The sequence below is a fragment of the Alosa alosa genome, chromosome 18 (assembly GCF_017589495.1).
Source record: "Alosa alosa isolate M-15738 ecotype Scorff River chromosome 18, AALO_Geno_1.1, whole genome shotgun sequence".
Lineage (NCBI taxonomy): Eukaryota > Metazoa > Chordata > Actinopteri > Clupeiformes > Clupeidae > Alosa > Alosa alosa.
The window spans coordinates 5,321,303-5,338,015 of NC_063206.1; the positions used below are offsets into that span (position 1 = coordinate 5,321,303).

The 16,713-nt window shown below is 40.8% G+C and overlaps 1 protein-coding gene and 1 long non-coding RNA gene across 2 annotated transcripts in view; both read left to right on the forward strand.

The window, feature by feature from the left end:
- The first annotated feature begins 7,342 nt into the window (after positions 1-7,342).
- Positions 7,343-8,222, forward strand: LOC125312037. Its single transcript, XR_007196560.1, has 3 exons — positions 7,343-7,523; positions 7,829-7,863; positions 8,132-8,222. It is a non-coding gene; the product is annotated as an uncharacterized LOC125312037 (long non-coding RNA).
- A 6,542-nt stretch (positions 8,223-14,764) lies between these two features.
- Positions 14,765-16,713, forward strand: part of LOC125312022 (probable E3 ubiquitin-protein ligase HECTD2) — a 51,900-nt gene continuing 49,951 nt past the window's right edge. Inside the window, exons 1-2 of the mRNA XM_048270471.1 lie at positions 14,765-15,056; positions 15,145-15,231. Of these exons, the coding sequence (XP_048126428.1) occupies positions 15,154-15,231 (78 nt within the window). The 5' untranslated portion in view covers positions 14,765-15,056; positions 15,145-15,153. The remainder of the gene's footprint in view (positions 15,057-15,144; positions 15,232-16,713) is intronic.

Sequence of the window (16,713 nt, forward strand, 5' to 3'; positions counted from 1 at the left end):
TTGAGCATTGTATAGTTTAAATGTAGCCTATTGAATAATTTGAAATGATACTTTGAATTCAAGCAGAAACTCTTCTTTAATAATTGCTTGTAGGCTATAGCCTAGGCTACTTGAATATGGAGATCATGTGCTCCATGGCTACCTCTGATCAGTCAGAGTGATAGCCAATGAGGCCTACATCACTTTCAGTGCTCCATGACAGTTGAAAATATATGCATATTTAAAGGAACCATATGTAAGATTGTGGCCAAAACTGGTACTGCAATCACTTTCAAAATACTGAAGAGCGATGTATCCCCTCCCCCTCCCCCTGACTCGAGGTTGCCAACGCTGATGGCGAAACACTACTGACTTCGTGATTAGTAGATAGGTGGAGGGTGGCGCATCAGGCCAAAACACAACATGACATGACAAAACACAACATCAACATCAGTTGAGGGCTGCAACTTTTTAAATGACAATATCCTGGCCGGACTACTGTTGTCAGTGATATAAGTATTTGAAATTAACATGATTTCTTAATGTCTAGTGACATATCAGGGCCATTTTATGATTAATTGAAATATTTTTCTTACATACGGTTCCTTTAAGGGTAATGCAAAGATTTTGTATTTAATTAGGTGTGCCCGACCGATTTGAGGGCCGCTTGGACCAAATATGCCAGGGCCGATTTTTGGTCCCAGTCCGCCCCTGGCTGCTATGAATGTGTTATGAACTCACCCGTGAAGTAAAGTGTTACCCTAACTTGTTATGACAAAAACCGAATGTCACTTAATAACAGAAGCGTTATGTCATAAACATTTATGACTTGTTTATGACACGTTCATGACAGTGTCATGTCACTCTTATGTCGACACTGTCAAATAAAATGTAACTGAATTTTTTTTAAATTATTTTACAATTCCAATGCGGTCATATTTTGGCATCAAACACGATTTAGCCAATCATAATTAAGGACCGGAACTATCTGTTCTAGAACTGTCAAAAAAATCACTGCATATTCAGTCTTACATCACGTTTGCCCTGATCGGTTCTTATCAGACAAGCTGAATAAGGAGTGGTGATCACTTCAAAGCAATGAGTCATTAGCAAATAGATTCCTAATAAGAATGAATCATTAGCAAATAGAATAATAATTAGATTTATTAATTTACATTTACACTTTACATTTCATCACTGCACAGACACAAAGAATCCATCCTTATCAAAAGCAACTCTCCATGAGGAATAAATATACCGGTACTCAAATTCTGAGCTAAGGGTTGCTAATCCCTTGCTTTAACCAATGAAGCTACACAAACCCTGATCACATACACTTAAAGGTGCGGGTCAGCAATTGTTCATGGTGTTGTGCTTGTTTATGTTTAAGTTTATTTTTACATTTCTTAGCAAATGGCTTTTGTCCAAAACAACATACTTTATATTTTAATCAAGGACCAAACAAAACACACCAGAGCTCGCCCTTCCCTTCAGTATTCCCAGAGAAACTCCACACAGTGTTACATTTTTGTTTTCGGACCCTGGGCTGCCTACAGAAGCTTATCACAGGATGGGCATCCAGCAGATCTTGAGGAAGTGTTTGCTGAATGTGACAAAAAATGTTTTGGGCTTGAAATCGCGTATGATCACCGACTTCACCTTTAACACTCAGTGAGCTCCTATCCTGTAGGCTACTGCATGTTAACCTGAGTTAAGACTAAATGTGGGGAGAGGGGGGCATTTGAATGGCAGATCACACCATTAAAGCTCTCTGTGGAAACAGGGAACCTCAGTAGAACAGATGCAATCTTACAGCCATAAAGAGCAAGCACAATTATCATCTGTTGCATAATCCATTTTGATTTCAATACAGAGATTGGAAATGGGTGGAATGTTCTCCACGGCTCTAGCAGGTTAACAACGTGTGACGCTCAGCTTAAGACATGCGTATCTCCAGCGCTGATATGGGTTGACAATGGGGGGGGAATGCCATCTCTCTGTGCTCTAGTTGTTCCTGACGACCACGTTGCCTATGACGACAGCAGGGTAGTACGGGTAACTTCTTCTTCGTCATGAACACATAGAGTATGGGATCAACCATTGGATTCAGCGACAGGAGACAGTCAGACATTATGGTCAGAGGCTGGAGGGTGGCGTCTTTGAACAGCCAGGGACAGTTGCTCAGTACCAGGTGCACAACTATTATTGGGAGGAAGAGTACTGTGTAGATGAACATAACAAGGGCCAGAGTTCCCATAATCCTTCGCTGTTCATGAGGAGAGACAGATATGGACTTGGATAGGGCCCTCCATGTGCCCACGAAGAAGAATATGACAAAGGGATATGGGAGAAGGTATACGACAGGTATGCTCATAAACACTGTCCCTATGTCCAAGACATCTGTTATCAATGCTACTACAAAGCCGCCTACTGCAACAACCATTGCCATCCATACAGTGAGAGAGCAGAGGAGTGATTTGGTGATGTTGTGGTGGAACCTGTACCACAGAGGATGGGCAATCATGACGTATCTCTCTCCTGCGATGCACACCATGAAGGCAATGCTTGCCAGCATCCCCACAGAGTGGACGAAATGCAACAGTTCAAATGTCAACCCACTAGGTTGTATGCTGAAGACAATTGGCTTGGTACATATCAGAACCACATCAGAGATGAGCAGGTTGATGACATAAACTGGGGCGACATGATCAGTCTTGATCTGAGAGAACAATCCATATATGGCCACACACACCACAGGCAGAGCGATGGGCAAAATCACCCAGCAGTAAATGGACCACATAAAACGTAAGTCGCTGTAGTCCGTTATGTTGAAGAATGTCATTGTTTGGTTGTAGATTTTCTCCATGCTTTCTTCTAGACCCTGAGCAGTCCAACAGCAATTGTTACTGAAAGAGATTGGGGATCTGGTTAGAAAAACAGGATTCTCAGAGAAGAGGAAAACCCAGACTCAATTAAACACGAATACGGACCTCAGGCTGATAATGTAATGCAAGTTTTGTCAAATTCATTCAATTGCCCCATCTTCCTAGCCTGGAAAATCCAGACCCTGATAATCTAGAAAGATTAAGGGTCTGGCAAAGAACAGTGTAATGGCCCAACTCGAGGGGCGGCAACAAGCATGCATTTAAAAATGCACTATGACTTGTTTATGACACATTCATGACAGTGTCATGTCACTCTTATGTCGATACTGCCAAGTAAAGTCTAATGATTCTGTTAGTATCACTAACAAACATTCCCTATAAATCAAAGCAGATTCCCAACTAAAAAACTAGACAAACCCTCTGGAGTTAGTACACAGTCTTGGCACTGTAAATGGGTGGGAAACTCAGAACGACCAGTAAACAATGTCACTTGTTGCTTCAGGAGCATGGAAGTGAGGGGTGAGACTCGAGCTGTTGTCCAGCTCAAATATCAAACTTTTGGCTGGAACAGCAGATCTTATATACATGCTCTTGTCTCAAATATTCACTTGGTGTGTTGCACGCAAACTAAGAGTGGCCCCACTAGGCCTCACAAGTTTTTAAACTGCTCAAATCAGATCCCAGGAAACTCTATCCAAAAGATAATGGAACTAATGACAGGAAACCTTATATTCATGTACTGATTGGTCATCTTGCAGAGGTCTAATATCATAATTAAGGCATGAACCACGTCCATCAAATGATGCTGCATTGTTTCTGATGAGCTTTCTCTTGCTGCCAGCCCAGTCTACTCTGATCTCTTTTGAGTCTGTTTTTGGTTACACTTTTCTTGATGGTATCTACATAAGAGTGGCATACAACTGTCATGAACGTGTCATAAACATTTATGACATAACACTTCTGTAATTAAGTGTCATTCGGTTTTTGTCATGACAAATTAGGATTAGGGCTAGGATTAGGTTTAGGGTTAGGGTGTCATGTCACTCTTATGTAGATACCTTCAAGTAAAGTGTTACAGCGAAGCTACACCAGGCGCGTAACTGAAGCGTTCCGTTCGTGACGCGTAAAAGCCATGTTAGATGGTCTATTTTTTTCGAACGTATGCGCCGCTATCATGTCTGGTCTAGCTACCTCCATTGATTATAGTGGAAGCTAATTGTTGCAGCAGACGCAGTGCGAACGGAACGCTTCAGTTACGTGCCTGGTGTAGCTCAGCCCTTACCCTTTTTTTATACATGTTCATGCACAGCAGAGACATGCTGTATATGAGATTGTTCTCTGGCTACGGTATTTCTACCATAGGAGGAAGCTGTGCCTAAGAAATGTGACGCAAATCACATTCATAAAAGAGAACATCCAATCTCCTAAACCGACCATTTACACATTTACAACATCCAGAACTATACAGCCATACATTGTTTACTTTCATCTTAAACACTTAAATAACATCCACCTGCTGAAACTAAAACTAAAAAAGAGTTTTTACTCTTTTTGCAGCATATCATCAGTGCTTTAAATTCACTTACTATCAGACAGTCAGGACAGTCAACACTAGACTATATATCAGATTACAGGATTACAGGTGGTTATTTATTTGAAATTCAAGTTCAGTTTATCCGCACAACATCGTTAGCAAACCAAACTCATGAACCTCACACAAATTGTAGTTAACAGAGTTTCAGACTGTTTACAGCCTGACCATCTGTATATATTTGGACAAATCAAATAAAAAGTGACCCATTAACCTAAAGAAGATAGCAGAAGATACTTGCCACCTTACCGACTGGAGTGGAAAGGAGAGATAATCCCTGTGCCCTGAACGGTGGTGAGCATACTGTGGCATTTGAGATGGGGATCCACCAGGAAGTGATGGCTATGATGAATTGCAAACAAGCCAATGTAAACATCAGGAGCTGAAATCTGTTACCTCTGACCAATACAAACGTCCATTAATTAATTACCCTCTGGCTTCATAGAAAGCATAAAGCCTAAGTTTGTTTGCATTGTTAAAATGAAAGTTCATTAAGAACATACTTGTATTAAAATCACTGGAGCAAACTTTGAATATAAAAACAAAACAAATGAACATAACCGACCTTATCACTCATTTATGGCGAGAGAGAGAAAAAGAAAGCGAGAGAGAGAAAGAGAGAGTGTGTGTTCTGAGTGATGAGAGACTGGAGTGTGTTTCCCAAAAGCATCGTTGCTAACTACAGTAGCAACTAACATGGTTGCAACTATGTAAGTAAGATACAACTGTTCCCCAAAACGATAGTGTGAACTATGGTGGTGGAACTTACATAGTACGATGCATCGTTACTCTGCGTCAGTGTTTCCCAAAACCATAGTAGCAATTAATGTTCGCAACCACTATCGTAAAGTTGTGTAGTTACAGCTACACCTCTCGACCTGTAGTATGTAGTAAGAACCAGGGCCCAGTTTCCCGAAAGCATCTTAAGCCTAAGAGCATCGTAAAGTCCCTCTTACGAATGTCTTAAGATTTGCCGACTGTTTCCCGAAACCATCGTAGCTTAAGAACATCGTGAAAACACTCGTAGATCTACGAGTGCTCCAGAGTTCTCGTTACCGGCTAAGAGCGTCTTTACAGTACTTCTCACTGAGGTCACCAACAGGACAGAGGAATTACAACTCACGCTACGAGCATGTTCGGGAAACAGTCGGAAAAACCAAACGAACGATCGTGAGATGAATCGTAGAAAACCCTCTTAAGAGCGTGTCTCCGTCGTCTAAACCTCGTAGTGCATTAACTTCTGCCACCGTGGAGTCCATTATCCCGCTTATTCCACTGTTGCCACTTGTGTTGTGTTCATCTCCTGTTACAATTTAAATGTTTTAATCGCTAAAACTGTCTTGTTTGTAGAACTAATTTCTTCCAACACATATCAACTAATTTCTCAACTCACAGGACAAACTGCCGTTACTAGTTCTAAATGGATGGTTGCTACGGCCAAAGGCCAGTCGTTAGTTCTATCCCTCCCGTTGTCAAGCAGGCGTATCCTAAGATTCTGATGAACTTTAGCTTTGAAACATCGCTTTTACTTAGCCTGCTGTCATCCATCTAGCTAAAAGCCACCTCCGTCATATGCTACAATGTTGCAATGTTCTGAACGTCTGAACTTCCATAGAAACAGAGCAGAGACTGTATAATACACTGCACTGAGTATTGTATAGTCAAATTTGAATATAACGTGGCCAAAAGCTATTGTAGCCTTCTTTCTATCTGTTAAAGATCAACAGATCAGTGATTTACGCCTATCTGCTCGCCAAAAAAGCTGCTATTGTGTTTCCTGAATCCTTACATTCAGGCATTCAAATTAAACTTCATTAAAAACCATGTATTTTTTTCTCCATTTCCTACCAATGTATGATGCTTGCATGAGGTAAACATCCCAAAACAATAGCACCCATATAATTGTTGCTGTTTTGAGAAGTATTCTTCTTATGCAAGCATCATGCAACCATGCAAAAGCAATTAAACTAATTACATCTTACATTAGTAAAGCAGTCCTCTGATGTGCATGTCACAAAACATTTAAGTGAAAGTGCATGTATAACAATCTAGGCATAATAATGATTGTGATAATGATAATGACAATTTGATTTGGAGGGAGTGGGGTTGGGTACATGTAGATGAGCCCTATGACCCCAAAGTCTGCCATGACTGGGCCTCAGGTCAAAGAAGTTTGAGAAAGGCTGGCCTACATAACCTGCATCAGATTGAGGTTTGCAGTGATGCGTTATTATTATTTATTATTATTTACTATAGGGTTCTAGAATAAATAAAACAGTGTGTTTGAAATAATGGAATTTGTGCTCTCTCATGAAGCTGGGTTGATGGGACATGGGGAGGGTGGGTCTGTTGATCGAGGGGGGCGTGGCGCCACGAGTAGTTCATGCAGACATAGGACTTTCATGTACTTCAATCAGGGGGGAGAAGTAGAAACAAAGAAACAAAGTCTTACTCCTTGCAAACTTCAAAACTTGAGAGCCCTGGTAAGAACCATAGTTGCTGGAGACGACGTAACCCTGATGACGGAACACGCAGTGGACAGATGGAATAGAGGTAGCCATTAAACAATCCCATAACATTGCTGTGGGATACCATAACATAGCATTGCTGGAGGTTTGCTACGATTGCACATTACTGGACAACGTTATGTGGTACAGTGGAAAGTGAAGTGTTTTGGAGTTAGCCTACAACAGAGCGGCCTGTGGTGAAGTGTTATGGTGACATCTGTGTTGTTATTATTCGTGAATTTACATGTAGCCTAATGCTAATGTGTCAGCACAGATTCTTTCGAACACCCGTTAAGTTATCTGGTGATAAAGCTTTTGAATGCCAACGGTATTGTTATGTGAGGCTAGCATTGTAATTGTTATAAAAGGATAATGTTACATTGTAGTCGTATGTTAAGTGTGTTTGGATGAAGCATCTGCTAATCATACACATAGCTAACGGTATATGGACTCTACAGCCCATTATGATGTGGTGAAGTGACTGTGCTGTGGCAGAGACTGTAGCGTGTGTGCTTTACATGAGAGAGGTCAGGGGTTCAAGACTGAGTCGATGGGTGTGAGGTGAGTAGACTATGCCTGTGGAGTGGGGTTTGTGTTCTTGTGATCTTGTCTGATCACAAGCTGTGTTTAGCGTGTGTATAAGTTAGGCTACTCTTAGTTATTATATGATCTTGATATTTGAACACATAGCTGAATTATGTTGGTGCAATGACATTGGAGAATGCTGCTGTGAAGTTGAGTAGCCTCTCGCTTGGAGAACTTTAAGACCTCTGGGACTTGGCGGATAAGTGAGCATGCAGAATGCTGTGGTCAGTGTCAAAATGTGACATGATTTTCACTGATTTAACTTGCCCTTCATGGCCCAGGGATGGGTAGGCCTGTCATGGGAGGCGGAAAAATGGTAAGTTGCCTTTGCTTTGTGACCTTTCAATCTGTGTATGTATTTTGATGTCATGGCTCATAGGAAACATGTGTGTGTGTGGGAGGGATCATGGGGAGAAAGTGATGGTGGGAAAGTTAAGTACATTTACCCCCTCACCCCCACCAAACTAAAATAAATGTAAAAACATAAACAAAAGGGAAAAAAACAGGGAATGTGGCAGGGAATTGTGGGGTTTGGGTGTTTAGGGGCCAAACATATGTGCAACTAATTCCCAGTGTGCTTCCAGGCCAGCAGGAAGGTGTGCAGCAGCCACTGGAATGACCTCTTCCACCTCCTCCACTAACAGCTCCTCATCAGCCGGCAGTGGGATGTGATCCTGAAGGACCATGTTGCAGAAGCGCCACCACCAAAACTACACTGCACGCCTTTGCAGGATGGAGCTTCAGGCCACCAGTGGATTTGCTAACACACCTTTCCACATGCCCAGGGCCCTCTCCACAACAACGCGGATCCGGCTATGGGCGTTGTTGTACCGCGCCTCTGCCTCACTGTTGGGCTCCTAGATGGAGCAGTTGACATGCTTGTATTATCATAAGGGGTTGATGGAATAAAGTATCTGTAAACTGTATCTGTGCATTTAATAATAATGGAATAAAGTATCTGTAAACTGTATCTGTGCATTTAAAATATCATGAAATACTTGTGTGTGGTAACAGTATTCAGTTTTCAGTGTCACAATGAAAACACATAAAAAGGGCAACATTGGAAAAATGCTGCATAAAGGCATGAAAATATTCCAGTGAAATGAAGGGCAATCATAAAGTAAAGTATTCATTTATATAGCGCTTTTAGAACAGAGTGAAACCCAAAGCACTTACACAACAACATGTTGTTCAACATTGTTCATATTACATATCCATATTTATTCTGCTCTTACTGTAAGGTAACTGCTAAGATACTGCACATATTTATATTTCATTTATATTACTCTAAACCACCTTCTGCAAACAAACTGTATACTACTGTCTACACTGCACTATAATTCTCTCTCTCATTTCTGCTTTCTCTCCCTCACTCACTCATTCAGGGGTGCGTTTCCCGTACAACTACGGAGGTTAGCTTTTTACTAACGTGGTACGATGCATCGTTCAACTAACCAACATGTAAGTTACGACTGTTTCCCAAAACCGTCGTACTTACATAGTGCTTTGTTAGTTTGAACGATGTTGGTTTCAACCAACAAAGTTCAGACTACAATGGTTGCAGATGTGTTCGGAATGTCGGGCTCTGTCGGTTAGAGCCGAACTCATGAAGTCACGTCCGCCGAAGTACTGTTCCAATATCAAGCATCCATCAAAGTCTACCAGATTCTACCAAGGACGAAGTCCTTTGTTTTGCCGAATTTTCGAGGATGCATGTGTGTGTATCCTCAGCGTTCTCGGAACACCCACAATTCTGTGCGCACATTTATGGAGGATTTAAAATCTGTATTAAACAAGGCAGTTTACTATGTATTTAAATGTAAACATTGTCTTTATTGTCACTATGTAAAGTAGCCTAAATGAAGTATGAGCTCAGGTTATTTTGACAACTTTGAACTCTCACACCATAATCGTGTGAAGGCATTTAGGAAGGGTATTTGAATCTTTTCCAACCAGTGTGATTGTGAGTTAATTAGTACATGTTTCTCTTTACGACTGCTCTGCGATTTGTTATAGCAAACGAATAAAGCATGTATTTCATAATTTAATTCATTAACGTGGGAGTATGACAGTGGCGCATTCATTGTTTTTCAAAAAGAAGCAGGTATGAGACATGATTTTCAATAACGCACACCTGCAGCTTCCTGCACATTCGCTAGTCTGTTCCAAGGACTAGTTGCACGAAAGGCTCTCCGTGAGCTTGTTTGTTTCCTGTGGTGTTTGAACCTGCCGCTATTCCGAATGTAATTAGTGTATACCATACATGTCCTTCTTTATTGTAATGTGATTCACTAGGTTCAACACCCAACCGGGTCTGTGTAGACAGTAATTACATTCAGATTCAAACACACCTGGCTCTACAAGAAACAAACAAGCTCACCAAGAGCCTTTCGTGCAACTAGTAAATTGTGTGTTTTCCGAATGCTAAGAAGAAGCCTTGAAGGATTTGACTCGGCCGGGCTCAGTTCTACCAAGCAAGAATCCTCGAGGATCCTTGACTTTGAGTAACAGCTAGAATGTACCTGGACTGGCCAACAGGCACTCTGTCCTTCTACAGTGTTTCCTCTGAGACACAAACACACACCTGCACACATTCTACTTAACATTCACTCAGCCACTCTACCCTGGGCTTGCCATTTAGTCTACTGACTCCTCAAGTGTCCCTGTGCCTGATCACATGAGCTCCTAATCCAGGAACACCAGAGTCTGCAGAGGAGTCATAGGCCCTTTCCGATTTCCGAAACTAGTTTCTTCACCCTCTCCCTAGCCACTTACACTTCCTCTGCTCGTTCATATGGAGGATCCGCCATCTTAAAGGGACACCAGGCAAGCCTGATGCTTTTTCTCGCTGCTGTTCACACACCCCTCTGCTTTGATAGAAAATATTGATAATTAACATACAAAAAACACTGAGATGTTTTGATGAAAAATATTTGTGATTAGCATGGAATTATTTGATGTTATATTTTCACTGAAGCATCATTGTATCAATGCAAACTGTTACAGTAAATAAACTCTTGTTGTATTTGTTTTTTCTCTTGTTGAGAGACATGCTTTGACAAAATAACAAACTAGCAAGTGATGTGTCATCTCATATATGTATTTATTTATTCTTGGGTAAATGCATGATGTTGATAAAGTACATGGGTTTGGTTGAAATTTAACGACACCAACTTGACATTTTGTGGAAAAAAAAGAAAATAAATGTCTACTGATGAGTGTCAACTATCACTACAAAACAGCCTATTGCTCTGCTCCAGGAAACAACCCATGTACTGGTTGACATTCAGCAGGCATGAGGAAAACTACACATACTAAAATTCTCACCTGTGCAGCTATCTTATTCAGTGCCCCCCGTTAGGTTACAAAGTGTAACACATGTTAAATAGCATACTTCCAGCACAAGCAGCATACAGCTTTATTTCTAATCCTCATTGATTACATTATTTCAGAGTTAGTTAAAGTAACTAAGTTATTTAGAGGTAAAACGTCAGTGAAGTGAAGTCACATAAAAACCTGCCCTTCTAACGGAAACACCCTTCTCACCTCTAAGGAGGGCCATGGTGGGCAGCCGCCCCATTTGCCACCCCTCTGACTGCACTACTGTGCCCACTCATCATCTCCAGATTCATTGGAATCACCCCATCTCTGGAAACCTGGGTTTTCTGGCACATATTTACTAATATTATAATACTACTGCAATTAATATAATAATATTGACTAATGTAATACCATAAACAAGGTCCAAAGCACAAACACTGCTTTGCAAACAAAGCATTAGTGCGTCATCTCAATGCCCATCATACAGTATGTCACATGGTACCTTATGTTCTTGCATGATACACTTTGAATCATGCAGCATCATTTAAATTAGGGTGATATTCCTTTTCTCCAGTAGAGGGCAGTAGCAGCACGATTCTGCTGTCTGTAACCTTCTGTACTCCCCATGGTTTACTTGTCCTGAGGTTAAAAATGACCCACCTTCACTAAGTGTGTGTCACTTAAAACAGCACAACAGAATTTTAAACCCCTAATTTAATGCGACTTTTAATCAAAGTGTATTTTTGATAATAAATTGCAAATGACACTGGCATTGTCAGTCCTTGGTGTTTTGGTCGTGAGGGAAAGCAACAGGCTAAGGAGAAAAAAAGAGAGATAACACTGCTTATTAGATCCATTCATCCAGAGGACTGGATCTCCCTACTGGAATATCTGATCATTACACTATGCTTCTAAGCAACAAGGAGGCAAGTTAAAGAGCCAATCAGAGTAACCCTTTTCCCGACAGCTCTGACACTGCTTTCAACATGTTCAATCAGTCACAAACAAGCTGACAGAGGTATTTTGTGATGCCAGTGTTGTGTACAGACTATCTCAGACTATTCTGATATTGCACTATTCCTTCCCTCTCTTCAATTGTAATTGTACATTTGTATATTGTCTCTGTGACTGTGCCTGTTGTGGTGTCTATGACCATGCAACAAGGAGGCGGACATCACCAACTACCCCCACCACCCTATCCTGTGTTCTATTATTTATTTAAATGTTATACAACTTATACATAGCCATATTATACTGCTCTTCATACTATTTATCATGCACATACACTTATTGTTACTATTATGTTTTTTTTTTAAATATATTTCTATATCAGTATTTTTTTTATATTTCTTACTGACCTTTCTGTTTGTATTCTTTATATGTTAAATGAGTGTTGTACTTTGAGAGGAAAGATTAACCGGAGTCAAATTCCTTGTTTGTTTACGCAAACCTGGCCAATAAAGCTGATTCTGATTCTGATACACCACACACTGACTGGAGACACAGAAATTGACAGGCCATTGATGGGCCAGACGTTATCAATCATCCAGCTATTGGCTAGGTATGCGTTGACCCTTACTCCTTCACCTTGTTCTCCTTGTCCTGCCCAATCCTCCTCCTGCTCAAACACTTCCTCTAGATCTTTCTCCATAAATCATCCTCTGCTGGGCACACCAAAATACAAACCTAAATAAGTATAAGTATAAGTAACCTGAATTCTCTTTACAATAACAAAGCTCTGAATGACTCTGAAAGCCATCATTGGGCACAAGTGTTGGAATACACCTTCAAAAATGTGTGTATTTCAATGGTAGTGTTTAGAAAATGACAAATAAAAGTTTTTTGTTTTTTAATTCTGAATGATTTGTCTAATTTAAGTACTGTAAGTGGCTCGCCTGTTAATCTTGTTTTGCCAGTGTGTATTTGACATAAATAGTAAGGATCACTACACTACTTCTCTAAACTGAGCCCTATAATTTCAAACAACCTCTGAATACAGTTAGGAACTAAACTATACTTTGTACATTGCTTGCATGGTTGCTAATTCAAGTCCTGCGCAGAACTAAATAAGGGAATCATATGGTTGTACCCTGAAGTTCCTGTATGGGTTAAATCTAATATGCACTAAGTGAACTCCCTCATTTGGAGACTGTCTGCAAGAAAGGCCAGGCAATGCATATGGATTTAATCTGCTGTTAGACCAGAGGTCAAAGTCAGAGGCAGTAGCAGAAGCTCAAAGCTCTCTACCTCTCTCTGTGTGTGTGTGTGTGTGTGTGTGTGTGTGTGAGAGAGAGAGAGAGAGAGAGAGAGAGAGAGAGTCTATTGAACAGAAGGTGGCATGTAAACAGATTCATCAACACCCTTGTCCTCTGAGCTGCACACAGTGCGATTTTCAGCAGGGTGACAGCGCTTTACCACTGCTGTGTTACGCAACACAGCATGTCATGTTATGGCCTCTCTTGAATTTCCCCTGGGGATCAATAAAGTCTCTCTCTCTCTCTCTCTCTCTCTCTCTGTGTGTGTGTGTGTGTGTGTGTATCTATCTCTCTCTTGGGCTGGTGTTCAAGCGCTGCTCCTGGCCTCTTGTGAAAGAAACGCTCTACATGGTGATGTCCTTCCTGAATGGGTGTGCCTGGGACACATGGCACGCAGATGGTGTGTGTGGAAAGAGAAAGAGAATATCAGAGAGCCCTGTGACCAGGAAACAAACACAGAAAAAGAGAGATAATCGTGCATTGGTCAGCTAAACAATACAACAAAGTAGCCTATACTTTATTTTCGCCTAACAACAGCCTATATTAATTTGGTCAACTTTATACAGCCCTAACAAGGCTAAAGTTCTGTAATCGATGCCCCTGTGTCATTCTCTCTCCTGCGCAAACAAAATGTGTGCGTAGTAGCCTATGCGTAATTCTTCTTCATAGTTGAACAAATGCATTTGGTTATTTTAGAGAAAAAATATAAATTGCCTGTCATGCAGTTTATGGGCTACAGTGCAGAGTTTGGAAGTTATGGTAGGCCAACTTGGAGTGAATATACCAACAGGGGGAATTCTTTCTCTACTCGTAGCTGAGTAGCCTGATAGGCCGATACACACAGTGTATACACTATGCTGGTGCCACTGAATCGTGCTCTCACGACAACCACGCTGTCATCTTAAATAGTCTCACTGTCGCCTTCAAGCAAGCAAAACGATGCTTTGAAAACATCTTTCGCTGAAAGGGCAAGGGGGAGCAACAGGACAACAGTGGGCTACAGAGACTGACAAGTCCGATGGTAGAGCTAATGTTATGAGATTGTTAAAATACGGGATATTTACGGGAAAATATTAAAACGGGAAGACAGCAGCAAAAAAGTCAAAATACGTGAGAAACCCGGAAAAAACGGTAGGGTTGACAGCTATGACACATACACACACACACACACACAGAAAAATAGAGATATTTTAACAATAATGACTACTTGCATATGCAAATGTGCTGAGATGAGTTTGAAGGCAGGAGTTAGAGTGAACTATATGGCATCTTTATTGAGGCACATTAATGGAGACAATACAGACTCATCTGATGAGAATACAATTACAAATGATCTACTTGTCCATCATAAAAATACCTAAATTACAACATTCTGTTAAATATGTGATGAAAATTATGTACAAGCCCTAGCTGTTATAGATAGTCAGATAAAGTGACTTTATTCGTGCTTTGACTTAGCCTAATCGTTACTTAGCTGCTTGACTTAGGCTACTTCAATTTTGCATTGAGTGCGAAAATAATGCTGGCTCAGTTTTCTCCGAACATCAGCACCATTACGGATGCGCTGTGACGCAGACCTCGTCCCAAGGCATACGCGGCCAACTCTGTTTCCAAGCTTTGGTTTCTACGCGCCTCCTCCTAACAACATGGCGCTAGGGAACAACTGTGCTGCCCGTGCAGGCGAAACAACAACATAAGCAATACTCAGAGGGAACGAAATGGGTGAAATATGCTCCCCCAGTCCTTTTAAGTACCATTCGACCGCTTTTTTCCGGACTATACTGCCTGCTACACGTGACTTGAGGAAAACGACCCGTTTCTGTAGCATCAGTTCAGTGCGTGAGAAACAGGTTGAGTGAGTGAGAGCACACCTGCCTCACGACGGGACCCTGAAGATGAGTCTTGACAATATGCGTTGTTCTCTGGCCACCGAGTAAGAAAGGAGTTTTCATTTTCGAGTCGTCAACCAACTGTTAACAAATATCAACAAAGTTATTAAGTATTCACTCTAATTCTACAAGTCCTTAGAAATGAACGAGGAGAGTGGACTAGAGATGGACCACAAGGTCAGAGAAAAATTGCCTCCCATATTAACTGCACCTTCTACGGTAAGTCCTCTGACATTAGCTTGTTTGCCTTGTGTCACTCATAATTGCTATTTTTTTTATTAAGTGCTTATTTTTTAATAAGTCTGTGGTATTATTTTAGACAGAATTAGTTGTCAATTTACACTTTGCTCATTTTTACATTTACATTTTGCTCATTTTTACATTTTACATTTGGCTCATTATCACGACGTTATCACGACGTTAAACAAAAAAAAAAACAGGTATAAACATGTGTAACATGTTAAAACATAACACGACATCTGTATTTTAGTCAGACTGTTCCCAAACAAAAAATACAAAGGAACAATCAAGGTAATTTTGCGACTTGGATTAATAGCTATTTTAAAAGATTACTATAAATGTGTTATTTTTTTAAATTATATTACTAATATTTGCATTTTTTGATAGGCTATATGACCTTACTTTAAACTGTTAATTTTAATGTTAATGTTAAATTTATTGATGCCATAAGAAGTCTCGCTCGATAAAAGCCTCTGCTAAGAACCGTACACTTAAATAATTGGTTATTTATGATTGTATATAATGAAATAGTGAAATAGATCTCTTTATTTTTCAGCTGGAGCTTAAATAATGGGATGAGATAGATATTTGTCTAGCATGTGGTCTATGTAAACAAACGAGAGATTAAAGATATAAACTCATTAGATTGGAGGGATTACGTCTAATGTCCCTGTGATTTACGTTAGACAATTAGATTGGAAGGATTCCCGGCACAGGGGTTATGCACCCCCCCACGCACACACACATACTGTACATATTCACCGCCACCCAAAAGGAATTCTAGGATTTGGCCACCCAATCGGGGAGCCTCATTTTTTCACCTCTGAGTAATGTCTGGAAATGTCATAATGGTCACCCCCCCCCCCCTCTCTCTCTGTCTCTCTCTCTCCTTCTCTCTCACTCCATCCCTCCATCCTTACTAGATCATGTCCTCCCTCTACATGGCACCCTTCTCTCTCTTTCTCTCTGCACCTTCTCTTTCATCTCTCTCTGATGGCCTCCTCTTCCTCAGAGGATCCTTCTGGAGAATCGTGGTGGTGGGAAATGAGAGGTCTTGGGGCTAGACATGTTTTTACACAGGCACAGGCACGGACAGTTATGTGCTCATAAAGTCATGTTTTTATACAGGCACAGGCACGGACAGTTATGTGCTCATAAAGAGTTGTTGGGCTGTTAGACTAGGAGAGAGGAGAGTGTGTAAAGAGAGGAGGGAGGAAGGAGGAGTTTGAAAGAAAAGAAAGGAGATTGGGAAGAGGTGGGTAGGATCATGGAGAAATTGGGTTCATTTTGTTGTTTTGATATGTCCTGTTGCACAGGTTATCTTGTGCTCTATAATTCAAAGCACATTCTCTCTCTCTCTCTCTCTCTCTCTCTCTCTCTCTCTCAGTCTCTCCTTCACTCTCTCAATTCAATGTTATTTTATTTTTTTTACAGTTCATAGTGCTTTATTGGCATGACAAA